Source organism: Acomys minous (genome assembly GCF_964271855.1).
Source record: "Acomys minous genome assembly, chromosome: 10".
NCBI classification, from domain to species: Eukaryota; Metazoa; Chordata; class Mammalia; order Rodentia; family Muridae; genus Acomys; species Acomys minous.
In genome coordinates this window covers 75,129,313-75,142,790 of record NC_140491.1, presented here as the reverse complement: position 1 = coordinate 75,142,790, position 13,478 = coordinate 75,129,313, and the positions used below count along the sequence as shown (strand labels likewise).

The 13,478-nt window shown below is 50.0% G+C and overlaps 1 protein-coding gene across 17 annotated transcripts in view; it reads left to right on the top strand.

Moving 5' to 3' along the window:
* DENND1A (DENN domain containing 1A) overlaps nt 1–13,478 on the top strand; it is a 476,985-nt gene that overhangs the window by 460,123 nt on the left and 3,384 nt on the right. For 13 of the 17 annotated variants that reach the window (XM_084797945.1, XM_084797940.1, XM_084797948.1 and 10 more), the window contains one exon: nt 10,770–10,898. The exons of the other annotated variants lie outside the window; for them this stretch is intronic. In XM_084797945.1, coding sequence (XP_084654071.1) covers nt 10,770–10,898 — 129 coding nt within the window. The remainder of the gene's footprint in view (nt 1–10,769; nt 10,899–13,478) is intronic. 17 annotated transcript variants of the gene reach the window in all.

Below are 13,478 nucleotides of genomic sequence, written 5' to 3'. Positions count from 1 at the left end.
AGCAAGAGGCCCCACAACAGGGAACCTGGACTGTGCTTGCGTGGTGAAGTGCAAAGGCAATCAGTCATACTGCAAAGGTTCCAGGCCTCTTACAATGAAGCTGTAGAGTCCACAGGTGAGAAGAGGCTGCTTGTTTAGCAAGGCCACCCTCATTGTCAGCCTGCTGCTGTTCAAGATCCCCATGGCTTGAGTTTATACACACCATGTCCTTGCCCTTGGCCTCTCCTGGGCCCTTTGCTCTGCTGTGCCATTAGGGCTTTTCTTCAACATCCACTATGACCTGAAGTTCCTCAGGGTACTCCAGGACCCAGCCTAGAACCAACTTCAGTCACATCCCGAGTGACTGTTAGATGGAGTGACTGAGCCTGCTCTGTCAAAAGCTACAGACAACTCCAACTCCAGAGCCACCTGGAGAAAGTAGCACTATGTCTCCTGTGCTGGTGTCCATGGCCCTGAGCTCTGCCCAGACAGCGGGGCAGCTGCTCACCAGCTTCCTGGGATGTCTTTAGAACAATACTTTAGATATCATGAGTCCATCTGAGACTAAGGTTGTGTGATGTCTGAGAGAAAGTATCTGTCCTTTGTGTGTGGCAGGGAAGAATGCCCTTCTTTACAAAGAACTGGTGCCCACGGAGAGGAAAGATTCCAAAACGTCAGGCTGTGGCATAGCCCAGGCAGTTCTCCCATGGTCCTCTCTATAGAGCCAGCCGTCCTGAACTTAACACAGAGAACACTAGAGTGGGAGAGTGTGTGTGCATTTCTGGAGATGCTTGGATATGTGAGATTTTGAAGAGAAGATGCCTGAAGTTGGGAGGGTCTAACTTGGGCTGTGCACGTTGGCATGGTGGGAATACGAGGGACAGCGCCTTTGCTGTGGGTTGTCACTGCCCCCTTGTGGTGAGAATGCTGCATGGCTCTGGGTTGCCTCTTAAAAAGATTTCTCTTGAACAGGATGGAATTAGCCACCTCCTCATAACTGATCTAAACCTTTTACAGTGTCCTGGGATAGAGGCCAAGGACCTGTAGTGAGTCATAATCTGAGGGTGTCCTTACACACACACACACACACACACACACACACACACACACACACACACCAGAACAGCAGCAGTTCACATCCTATGGAAACACATTCCCTACTTTGCAGTCCTGATTAGAGATTGGACTCACCAAGCACATTTATTTATGCTGTTCCTGTTCCAAACCCAGTGACAGGGGGTGATGCTTTAGTGTATGCGAAGAGCCAGTTGTGTCAAGAAGGTGGCTCTCCCTGGTAATTGCCTTAGCCGTGTCGGTATCACTTGAGTATTTTCGTGTAATGTGCCTGTCTTAGATTTCTTTCCAGAAAGCATCAGGTTGAGATGAGCTGGACAAGAGTGGGGGGGCTGGTTCAGAGGGCTGGCAAGCAACAGTGACAGGGATTAAAACAGAGGCTCACAGGCACACCTCACCGCAGCTCAGGCCAGGGGGTAGGAAGGGATGCTCTAAGACGTCATGGCCAGGGTTTCTTTTCACATTTTCTTAATGAGGACGAGGGGAGGCTGTGCTCTCATCATGCCAATGACATTTCTGGTGCCACCCGGGTGTTTTCCTGCAATCTTCCATGCTGCCATCCCTTACCCTTCCCCCATGCTCCTCCACTTCCAAATGCCATGTCACAACAGCACTTGGATGTGTTTCTCTCAACTGTCACCAGCTCCAGCTGGCAAGACCAACTTCTTGAAACACAGGAAGCATCCAGCGGAAAATATTTTAATAAAACAGACTCCTCAAATATTGTTCTGGAAGGAAAGAAAAACAGCGCCACCAATCTGTCAGCTTTGTGTTGGGAGAGTTCGGAAGAGGGGCTGGGAAGCAGAAGCCAGTCTCTGCTGGCTCTTTGTGGAGGGTGGTTCCCGCTGGCACACATGGACTCGGGGCCAGGCCCTTTCATCCACTCTGACTTTTCTTCATCTCTCTGGGGATATTGAAGTACACTGAGACCTTAGAGGATTTGGGGTGCAGCTGAAGGGTGGTTCCATCCTTCACCTTCCTGCCCGGCCCTCACTTCCAGCAGAACATTCCAGTTATCTCTGTTCAGCACGGTGGAGCATTTTAGGAGATGAGCACTCAGAGATGCACCAAGATCCAGCAGGAATCAGCAGCTCTCCTCTGAAGTCGGCTTCATCTCTCCTGCTGGCGTGTTTCTGTCCATTGCTCTGTGTGTACATTCATATTTCCATTCATTCAGTGGACATATTTGAAAACCTGCTAGGCACATGCTAATCTTCCTGAATTAAGGTTTCCTAGCCCCTTAAGGGTACTTCTTAGCATTTAGATAATCACTTTAAAAGACTTCTAGGGGGAATGTCTGTTTTTCAGTCACCACTCAATGATTAATATGAGGTTAAGGGCTGGGGAAATGGCTCAGTCAGCATAAGGACCTGAGTTTGGATCCCCAGCACCCACACAAAAGATGGTGTGGTAGAACATACTGGCCAGCCAGTCTAGCCAACCAGTGAGCAGTGGGTTCAGTGAGAGACCATCTCGGACCAGTAAGGGAGAGAGCAATAGGGGTATCAGCCTCTGCACACATGCACACCTGCATGTACACGTGCACACAAACATTGTATAAACACACTCAAAACAATGAAAAAAACAATAATATTAGCTGCTCTTTTCTCTCCTCGAAGCGTTAGTCCCTCCTATTATTATTCTAATAAGCGTTAATCCATCCCATTGTTTTTTTTCTAAGAAGCAGTAGCTCCTCCCATCATTATTCAAAGCAGGAGATGCTAGTCAGTAGGATTCTCTGTCCTCTGTCCCAGAGTCCCTCAGCGCTAGCACTTTCCCCTTAGGAGGAGAGGGAGGGGGCACAGTTGGAAAGTAGTAGGGCCAGGTAAGTTCTGCTTCCTAGCCCTTGCCTTAGCATGGGGCCTATGTGGGCCCTTTGCATTCTGGCTTTGCCTAAAGACACTGCTGCTCTGTGTCTCAAGACAGCTTGCCCAGCTTGCCAGCCCTCTTCCCCGCTTCCGTGGAGCCTGGAATTGGGAATTGAGGCCCCTTGCTTGTGCTGTCACAAAACAGTCACAAGAGCCTGAGTATTTCCACTTGGGGAGGGAGAAAGCTGCAACATTGGCTGGATCCCACACCCTTTAGGCTAGTGGCAGGTCGGTGCTGCTGTTCCAGGTTCTTGATAGGGAAGCTGAGGCTCAGGCCACAGCTTTACAGTAATGCCAAAGTCTCAAGGCCATGACCAGCGCAACCGCCTCGCTGGCCCCAGCTTCTCCACCATCCAGCCTTTCTATTCAGAACCTGATTATACTTTGGCCATGAGTGCAAAGAGGGTCATGAGGTCACACTTCCCCTTGTTAGCAGTGGCCTTGGTTCACAGCCAGAGCATGCCTGGTTGTCAAGCCCCAAAGTATTTCCACCCAGCTTGCCAGGTGTTAGGGAATCCCCATGCAACTTGCTTCTCAGCCAGAGCCCATGGCCATCTCTGAGAGCATTGTGATCAGTATCACCCACCCCCACAGGACTCCAGCCTGAGACTGAGGCAAGGGCCCAATGACCACAGTGATGTGCAGGTGTCAGTCTTGTGTTCCCTAATAGAAGGCTGCAGTGGGATCAGGGACAGTAGCCCCCACTGAGTGACTGAGGAACATCATCTGGATATGGTTCCTCTTCATGGTGTATTGGTAGGGCCACCTTATGGGTACTGAGGTTAGGGACTTGCATATCACGGTGGACCTCAAGTGCCCTGTTCTGACCACCTTCCCTTCCCAAGCTTTCTGGACTACAGAGCTTGTCTCCAGTCTCATGCAGACGCACATTCTGCTGGCCACAACCTGTTATTTAAGTTCCCTTGCACTAAACAAAGAAGAGCCCAGATTCAGCCACCAGGGCGTCACAGCCCACTTACCTCTCCCAGCAGATCTACAGGAAGTCTGCGCTTTTTAAGCAATTTTGTTGTCAGAAGCATACAGCAGCCGTAGAAACAGCCTAGAGGTCAGGAAGGATACAAGTTCACTTTAAGCCCCACAACTTTGATTCAGCTACACATAAGTATCTGTGTAGAGTCTCCTCCAGGCTTTGCCTAGTCATGTTTTTGGAGCTCCCCAGTCTGTGCTATCCGACTATATGGACTTCTCTCCTGATTCTTGATAACTTCTGTCGTTTGTGAGGCATTCCTTCTTAGCCTTGCCCCTATACTATACTATCCCTTTAGCTTTTATTCCCAAGATTTCATTCATAAGAAGAATGCTGTGGTATTACCCCTGCTTGCTGAGCTCTCTCTCATTTTCTATCACTATAAGATGTGGGCCTGACCACCATTAGCTGAGAGCTATGTGTTAGGCACTTTACACATGACATTTCACTGCGTCCTCATGAGAAGTTGGGAGGTGGGAGACATGAGCTCTGTTTTATAGTAATGGCTGAAAGTTCAAGAGTCTGACCCTGCCCTTGGCCATGTAGCTAGTTAGAAGCAGAGCTGGGCTTCACTGCTACCTCTTGATGACTAAGCCAGTACACCCGCCCATCAGTGCTGAAGAGGATGCCTGCCCAACTCAGTGAACAGGAAACACACTGCCGAGCGCATTGCCTACCACCTCTGAGGTGCCAAGGTTTCTGCACCACCTGAGAGTATCCGGAGAAGCCACAGTCACACCCTAAATTAGGGGGCACATGTCCTCACCTCTTCAGCAACTGCCCGTTTCACTCCTCTAATGCCCAGATGTTTGCCTGTGACCACAGACTTTCCTTCCCGTGCCCCAGGCTCCAGTGTGAACCTACACTGTGACTTTGACTCACAAACCAGTGCTTATACAGACTTCTCCTCAAAGGTGTTTCCTGAATGGAGGAACACAGGAATTGGTGAAGGAAGGTTCCTGCTGCTTACAGTCCACTAACCCTGGAGATCAAGCTGGTGCCAATAAACAACTACAAACACCTAACAAGCACTTACTACATGCCAGGTGTGCATGGCCTGTGACTGTGAAGCTGCTAGGAGCTGCTACCAGCCCAGGAGCAAGTCAAGTCTCCGGGATGCCAGCTGGGCCTGGGCCCCAGGGGGGCAGGGGCAGCTGTCTTGGTGCTACCCCCCTGGCAGGCTGCCAATACCCACTGCCTGAGCAACCAGAAGTCCAAACACCCTCACAGAAGGTCACAGACCCAATTAGCAGAGAGGCCTATGACCTGACTCACTGCCCTCCCCAGTGGATTCTGGGTGGTAGAGACAAAGAAAATCCTGAGGCCAGATGAAACACTGGAGCCAGGACTGGAAAAGCAAGAACCAACAGGAGCCTTCATCCATGAGTGTTCAAGCTGCGGGGTCTCTATCTCACTGACAATGGCTGATATGACTGGAGACAGCAATAGCCCTTTACTGGCTCTGTATTCGACAGTGGAAAGGTCTTGGCTAACCTCCCTGCAGCCAGCTGGGACAGTGTGAGCCCCTCTCAAACACAAAGGCTTCTAGCAGGTGGAGCAGCTTGCCCTGAGACTGAGTCACGCACCTAGCTCTGCCATGAGCAGTCCCACTGCCACCATGGCCTTCTTGCAGGCAGGGTTTTTCCAAGGGTGAAAGGCTGAGTCCACACAGCATTGGTGTCTCCAGATTCCCCTTCCCCACCACCACAGCCTCATTCAAGAGTCGTGAGCCAAGGGCACCCCCAATCCCTACTGTCTCCTGGCAGAGCCAGTCTCCAAGGGAGTAGAAGGACCTAGACTCTTGCTGATGACAGTAGAAATGATCCATGACAGCAGACTACCCCTTGTTCTGATGGTGACTGGTAATGGCAGTGACCCTCCTTCTTCAGCAGATAGTCAAGCTGAGAACAAAGGCCACTGTGCACTAGTTCCTGCGTCGGCCTTCAGTTCCTCCCTCAGCACAGCAGCTCTTACTCTGGCTGCCTCAGGAGCAGCTCCAGGTCCAGCTCCCAGAGGTACCCAGCCTCGCTTCTGAGCCCCTTCTTTTTTCAGCCACTGCCAAGCCTGTGATCAGGGCACTGGCCCTGTATCATGGGATGGAGAGATGTGGAAACTGTAGGTAAGGCTGGCTGGCTGGGATGCAGCCAGCGAGGACCGCTCATCTGGAAGGTAACAACCACTTCTTCATCTCTGACCAGATGGAGTTGCCCTACATCACCCTGTGAAGCCACATGGGGGCAGCAGCTGAGGGCTCAGTACTTACTAGGCACTGCAAAGCCTGGTGAATGTTTCACTCCCTGCCAACAACCCCTTTTGCAGAGAGCTCAAGGTCCAAGGAGGTAAGGTGACTTTGCCAAGGTGTCTGGAAAGAAAGGAAAAGGAGGTAGAAAGTGGACAGGCTGGCCTTCTCCAGTACCTTCCTACACATGTACCATACCAGCACTGTCACCAAGAAACAAAAAGTAGCCAGACCATTTATGAAGTGAAGACCCTTTGTGCCGGAGCAAAGTGATTCTTCTAAAAATGATCATGGTGTCCCTTCATTACCTCAGGAGACCACGGCCTGGATGATTTCCCCCCATCTTTATCTCAAGTGCATTTAAATGTCAATTAAATTTGAAACATCTACATTTGTCAGCACTTCATTTCGGGCCAGCGTGACGTGCGGCTGATTTGTCCATGCGATGTGACACATAAAAAAACTCTCGAGATGTAGATCTTCCTCATTAAAAAATAAGCCAGTGCGATCCTGGAGCAGCAGAGAGTGCAGAGCACATCCCAGCTTCCTGACGCCGTGTCTCTGACATGGTATTTAAAAAGGAACAGCCTCGCCTGTCACCACTGTCACACACACGCGCTAACCAGCGACACGTTAAACCAAACATTAGAAAGGGCTCAGGAGTCATCCACATGGGAACTCCACTGCAGGGTGGACAAGGCAGGGCAGCAGGGGATGATAGGTCCAAGCCATGATGGACAGAGCCTTTCTCTCACACGGTGACATCACAGCCCTTGCTGGGTAGCCAAGTTCAGTGAGGCCTGCCTTTTCCCAGACAGCCCCTTTGTGTATAATAAAATCCAGGCAAATGGTGGGGGGCAGACTGCAGGGTAGTAGCTGAATTGGGTTAATGAGGAAAGAGGTACATTTTTTTTATACATTCTGCCTTAAGCTAATAAAAAATTTAAACCTGGACGTTTTCGATGGTTCATCCTTTATCCCTGACAAATATCTAACTGTATCTTTCATGGGGGAACATGAGCAGCTGAATTTAAATAAGTTTATTTTGAAGCCTCACCTTTCATTAAAAGGGGAAGGGGAAACCCCCTACCTCTCATTTCATTGTTTCAGCTCCAGGAAACAGGTGGCCAGACCCTGTGGTGTTTAGAGACAGGCGAATCCAGTTTCCATTCCAGCCCTACCTTCAGCTGCTGTGTGACCCCAGGCAAGGCACTCCCCATCTCTGAGCTTTGGCTTCTTTGTTATGAAGAATTAGTGATAAATTGTATGGACAGCATGAGAACTGTTTTTTGAGTCATCACCATTCTTGTGGTCTAGACATGACAAAGCTCTGATTGACCAAATCACACGGCACATTTCACCCCAGTGCTTGTCACTCAAGAAGCAATGATGTGCTGTGAGCACCCAAGCCTGGCCTGGCCAACAGAACCAGCTGGAGGCAGCTAGCTTGTAGATTGAAAAGTGGAACCCCCTCTCCTCCTGCTTCCTGCATTCACAGCATGTGGGAGGTCCTGGGTGATAGAGGTGCCCATTGCTGCAGGACTTCAGTGACACCAAAGTCCTCCCAGCAAAAACGCTCCAGGCTCACTGGGAATGTGACAGATTTAGTGGTGGTCAGCCACCATCTGATCTGTGCCAGAGAAGGGGCCCATGCTTTACATGGGTGTCAGAGAGGCATTCACAGTGAAGCTGAGGGTCACTAAGCACTTCCCTCTCTGTGACCCACGTCATATGTGCACCCATGTCTTGTGTGTACCCACGTTAGTGCTGGGACCTTCAGGATAGCCTGAGCTAGAGCCCCTAAGTTGCTTCTTGGCTTGGTTATCTGCTCATTTTTCTCTCCTTCATCAGTAGTCCCCAGTGCCCAGCTAGCTCTAGATCTGCTTAAACGCAGGCAGGAAGTGCCCTTTGGGTGGGTCGGTGCCCAGACAAATGGGGAGGTGGCTAGACAGCTGCATGTTAGGTTGCTGTGCTGAGAGCAACTTCAAACAATGGGGACCACAGCACTGCCCACCCCAGAGCCCTCCCAGAGCCTGTGGTGTTAACCTGAACCCTGTCTTGCGGCTTCTGCGCTTAGTCCTGTATACCCTGTGTCTAATCATCTCATGGGGCAGGTAGGGAATGCAAAGAGGAGGCACAGCTTTCGGAGCCCTAAAGTGATGAACAGATCTGGGGAATGGGTTAGGTGCTCCAGAAGGAGAAGGAGGGCAACCCCCAGCATGCCAGCCCTCATGCCTTCATCCTTCATGCCTACAAGCCTTCATCCCACTAATGTGGGCCCCAGGAGGAAGAAAAGTAGCAATGGCCGGGCCGCTGGCCTTGAGCTAAGTCAGGGACAGAATTACAGATTAACTAAGATCCGTGAGACACTAGGACCCAATAGCCAGGGAGAGCTAGGGACCCCAAGTCCTTCCTAGGGGGTGACATTTGGGTCAGGTCCTCAAGATGGAAGAACAGTCAGTGTGCTGGCATTGACAGGCACAAAAGCTGAGTGCCAAAGGATGCCTACTCAGAGATAATTCTCCAGCTGTGGTGCTGGGGATAGGTGGGAAGGGGCCTCAGGGCTTGGCCCTGCAACCCACCCATACCCAGCATGCACCTCAAGCTGTCCAGAGTGGAGTGTAAATGCTGGGCTTCCTGCCCCACAGCAGCTGGAAGCTGCCCTAAGCTAGAGAAAGAGAGCAGTTTACTTCCGAATCCCAGTATTCCTCCTCACCCCTTCTGCAGTGGGTTAACTTGTCCCTTCTAGTCAGCCTCATTGGCTATGAAGGCAGCAGGGACCTAGTTTTGTGCCAGGCCAAAAGAGACGTGTTTCTTTCTGCACAACCTCCTACCACCAGCATCCTTCCACCGCCAGTCCTTCTCCAGTTGTGGAAGAGCTGCACCTGCCCCCCTCCTGGTGTGTGACCCTGGGCTAGCCACAACCTCCACTCAAGTTTGAGGGCAAAGCTCGCTCGTGTCCAGCCTGCAGGGACAGGGAAGAAAATGAGGATGCACAGCAGGAAGTGCTGCAGCCATGGATAGTCTGGGCACTACTTCAGATAGTAACAGGTTAGCTCTAGGAATGGGGGGTCACAGCACTGGTTACCCCAGAGCCCTCCCCAGCCTCCTGTCAGGCCTTCATGCACTCCTTTCGAATGTGTCACCCTTCCCTAAATAAAACCTGAAAAGAATTTCAGTGTGGAAAGTGCAGGAAGGCTGCTTCTGAGGACAGATAGCCCTGATACCCCATGTCTCCTCACTGTCGCCCCAAAACTTCACTATTCCCTCTCAGGACTTCTCACAGTGAGCCCAGCCACAGAGGTGTTAGCTGCAACAGCATCCATGGTGGGGCCAGGATTTGAACCTGCCACAGTTTGGGCTCTCCTCTCCTGGGCCAGTGGCCTCTCATGGCACTGCTGGTCAGTATATAATTGATAGGAGCCAGGTGCGGATTCTCTGGGCTGGGTGTGTGTTTGTTTATAGAGCTAGAGTGCACAGGTGGCTGACAAGGGAGATATATTTTTTATAACAATGAATATTTAATTTACACATCACAGATGAAAAAGACTCTCTGAAGAAGCATCCGAGGGAGACTCCAGAGAGGGCAGCTAATCAGAAAAGGGTCTTCTTGGGGTTGCTTCCACATTGCTCACTTTTTTCTTAACTTTTTCCTGACTGGTTATTGAAGTCGAGATATGCATGCTATAGAAAAAGAAAAAGAAGCAGAAGGCGACGTCACCCTCCAGCCAGTACTAGAATTTAAGCACTTGCTTTTCCAGTCTTTCTCCTGTTCAGTTTCCTACAAGTAGATGAGGGAACACAGTATCCTCAGGGAACCAGTCCAGATGCCAAAATCCAGAATGCTCATGCCTGGTCTATGAAATGGTATAGTGTTTGCAGAGAGCCCATGCACACCCTACTATATGCTTTAAATCATCTCTAGGTTACTTCTTATGACTAATCCAGTGTGCATGCAGTGTAGGTGCTCATGAGCTGTGTTGGGTGAATAACATGACGGGAGAACAGACTGCACATGCTCAGTACAGATACAGTGTTTTCCAAACATTTTGTTTGTTTGGTTGGTTGGTTGGTTGGTTGATTGATTGATTTTCTCTGTGTAGCCATCGTTGTTCTGGAACTCACTCTATAGACCAGGCTGGCCTCAAATCAGAGATCCACCCACCTCTGCCTCCCTGTGCGAGAAATAAGGGTGTGAGCCACCACACAGCCATCTTGAACTGACAACTGATGGAATCTGTAGAGATGGAGCCTACAGATGTGGGGAGGCCAGTCATAAAAATGGCACCTGTGTCATGTTTTTAAATTCTCTTCATTAGCATTGTATATAATGCAAAGAGAGCATTTGGCCAGCAGTACCCAGTTTCACTTGCTGGGAGTATTTTAGTACTTTAAACAGAGAGCAGTCAACATTCATTGTTTAACTGAGTTAGCCTACTGGAAGTGGGTAACCAGGGCAGACATTTCTGGTTGAGAATTCAAGGCCCTTGACACACGTGGCAAACCCAGCTTCCTCTCTGCTTGGAGCCAGGCTCCTTATCCCAGTGGGTGCCCTGGGGCCTTCTCCCCACCTTGTGCTCTCATGGTACCCTAACTACCTCTTCTTTTCTCTCTTGTCCAGCCTGGTAAAGCCCTTGCGACACTATGCTGTCTTCCTCTCTGAAGACTCCTCTGATGAGGAATGCCGCCGGGAAGAGGCCCCCAGCACTGGCTTCTCTGAAAGCCGTTTCTTCTCTGCTCCCTTTGAATGGTCTCTCCCCTCTTTCCAGCTCCTTGGGCTCAGCCTGGTGACTCTTAGGGTGCAAGGGGGAGCATGGGGGACTGGGGCTGCTTGCTGCCATGGGGAGAAAAGCTCCTAGGTGCCAGCTTGCATGGTGGATGCCATGTCTACAGGCCTTCTCAGGCTCCTATTGAGCCAGCCCCAGAGGGCTGTGACAGCAAAGGTGACAGGTGAGACTGGAGCATCAGTCCCCATTCCTTACAAGGGGAAATGACTTGATTACTTGATTAACAGAACTAGTAACCACAGTAAGCCTGACTACTGAACCTCCTTTTTCAGTGCACCTTAGAGGAAGGCAGGTGTTAAGTAAAATGCTGACTTTAATTACATGAAACATGTGTTAACACCAACATATCAGCCATGAGTGGTGATGCTCATCTTTAGTCTCAGCACTTGGGAGGCTGATGTAGAAGAACTGTGAGTCTGAGGCTAGCCTGGGCTGCATAGCAGGTTCCAGGCCAGTCTGAGCTATACACAAAATCCTGCCATTTTCCCTCCCAATCTATACATGTGTGTATGTGTGTGTATGTATATATATATATATATGTAATTACATATATATATATATATTATACCTGACTTTCTTTAAATTAATTTCATCTTAATTATGTTAATTTATAACCCAAGCTACATACAAATTACAAACAGCTCTTTTTTTTTTTTTTTTTTTTTTTTAAAGAATAAGAAGGCACATCTTACATACAAATATTCTTCCCAGGAGCCTCAGGGGCGTGACCACAACCTACCTGAGTGCTAGCTCCTGGCCACATCACAGTCAGGGGCCTTGTCTCCTCCAGCACCCCACCCCTTCAGCTCCACCCTCTGCTCTGACCTCTAACCTTAGCAAGTTCCCAGCATCAGACCTCCCTGTGGCTTCTAAATCCAAGGCTGCTCTGCTGTCTGTTTTTTCCTGCTGCCAGCTCACTGTGACATAGCAGTGTTGAGTCCCCTTTAGCCGCCAGTCCCTGAGCGTCACATGCACCTTTTCAGTAATTCATTCTCTCTTTGATCTTTTTCTTTTAAATTTTTGAAGAATCAGCTCTTTCTCAGCGGTAATGTCTATGCTATCACATGTTTAATATGTCCACTGATATAGTTATTACTAGTTTGAACAGAGAGAGCTACTAAAGCAACACATGTTCATCTGAGTGGCAGCCCTAAACCACCCTGCAGGAAAAGCAACCTGCTTGAGTGACTCCCATTGACTTTGTCCAAGGCTTTAATCCCATCAGGCTCTGTGAATTAAATGATTGACACACGCACGCGTGCACGCACGCGCGCGCGCACACACACACACACACACACACACACACACACACACACACACACACACACACACACACACACACCCCCTCTCACGGTACTGGGAATGGAACCCAAGGCCTCACATGCTGGACGTTCTACTACTGAGACACAGGGAGCCCAAATGTTTCCTTACCTAGGCAATAGTTAAAACTCTCTTCTTTGGGGCCGGGTGTGGTGGCACACACCTTTAATCCCAGCAGAGGCAGGTGGATCACTGTGACTTCGAGGCCAGCCTGGTCTACAAAGCGAGTCCAGGACAGTTAAGTCTACACAGAGAGACGCTGTCTCAAAAAACCAAAAAAAAAAAAAGTTCTTCGTTATCCTGGGCCCAGAGTCAATTCCTTCCTGTGTATTTAAAAAGGAGCTGTCTCAATCCTAAATCAGAGCAGGAAGAGTTAAAATAACTGTGCCCTTGTGTTTAGGAAGTAGGACTCTAACTCATTCCTTTGTGCTCAGATTAAAGGCTCTCGAGTTCCTTGGTCAGAGTGAGGGAAGGACTTCGAGAGACTGGAACTTGGCTTCAGTTTTGCCCCTTGCTGGGTGTTGTGAAGCTCAGAATGAGTTACTTCCTGTCCTCACCTGTAGTGTAGGGTGTAAGTCCCAGCAATGTCTGATGAATAGAGCTGGGGCTGCCTCCCTCGTCATCTTTCCTTGGGCCTTTGTGTCACCATGCTTGCGACCAGCAGGTGGCGCCCTCCACCCACTTCACCACAGTCCGGGCAGGCGCTGCCTCCCTACACATCAGCGATGCCCTGAGGCTCAGAGGGAAAACAAAAGGAACCAGCTGTTGTTATTTATACCCAGCTCATCAGAAGGTTGTGATGTGACAGCCATGCATGCCTAGGTGGTTGTCACCAGCTCTGCATACCCTCCATACTTGCTCACAGAACCACCCACCACTGGAGCAGCTGAGATTCACAAAGATGAACTGATCCATCCAGGTCTCCCCAACCCCACCTCCCCACAAAGGATGAAACCAGGGCTCAAACAGAAGTCATACAAGCTGAGGCTTAGAAGGGTCCCTAGAGATGCTAGTGGTTAGGCATGCTCTGGACCTTACTCTGAAGCTAAGGTTGGTCACCATACATGGAGTAGGAAGGACAAAGAAATGCATGTGCCCACCTGCAATGCCCCCTCCACTCCTGCCTGGTTTGTATGTGTTACATACAAAGACCTTGGGCTCTAGGGCACTTCATGGTCTCCTCAGAGCAGGTGGGAGGCACAGCGTCCTGCCCAGGGCACCAA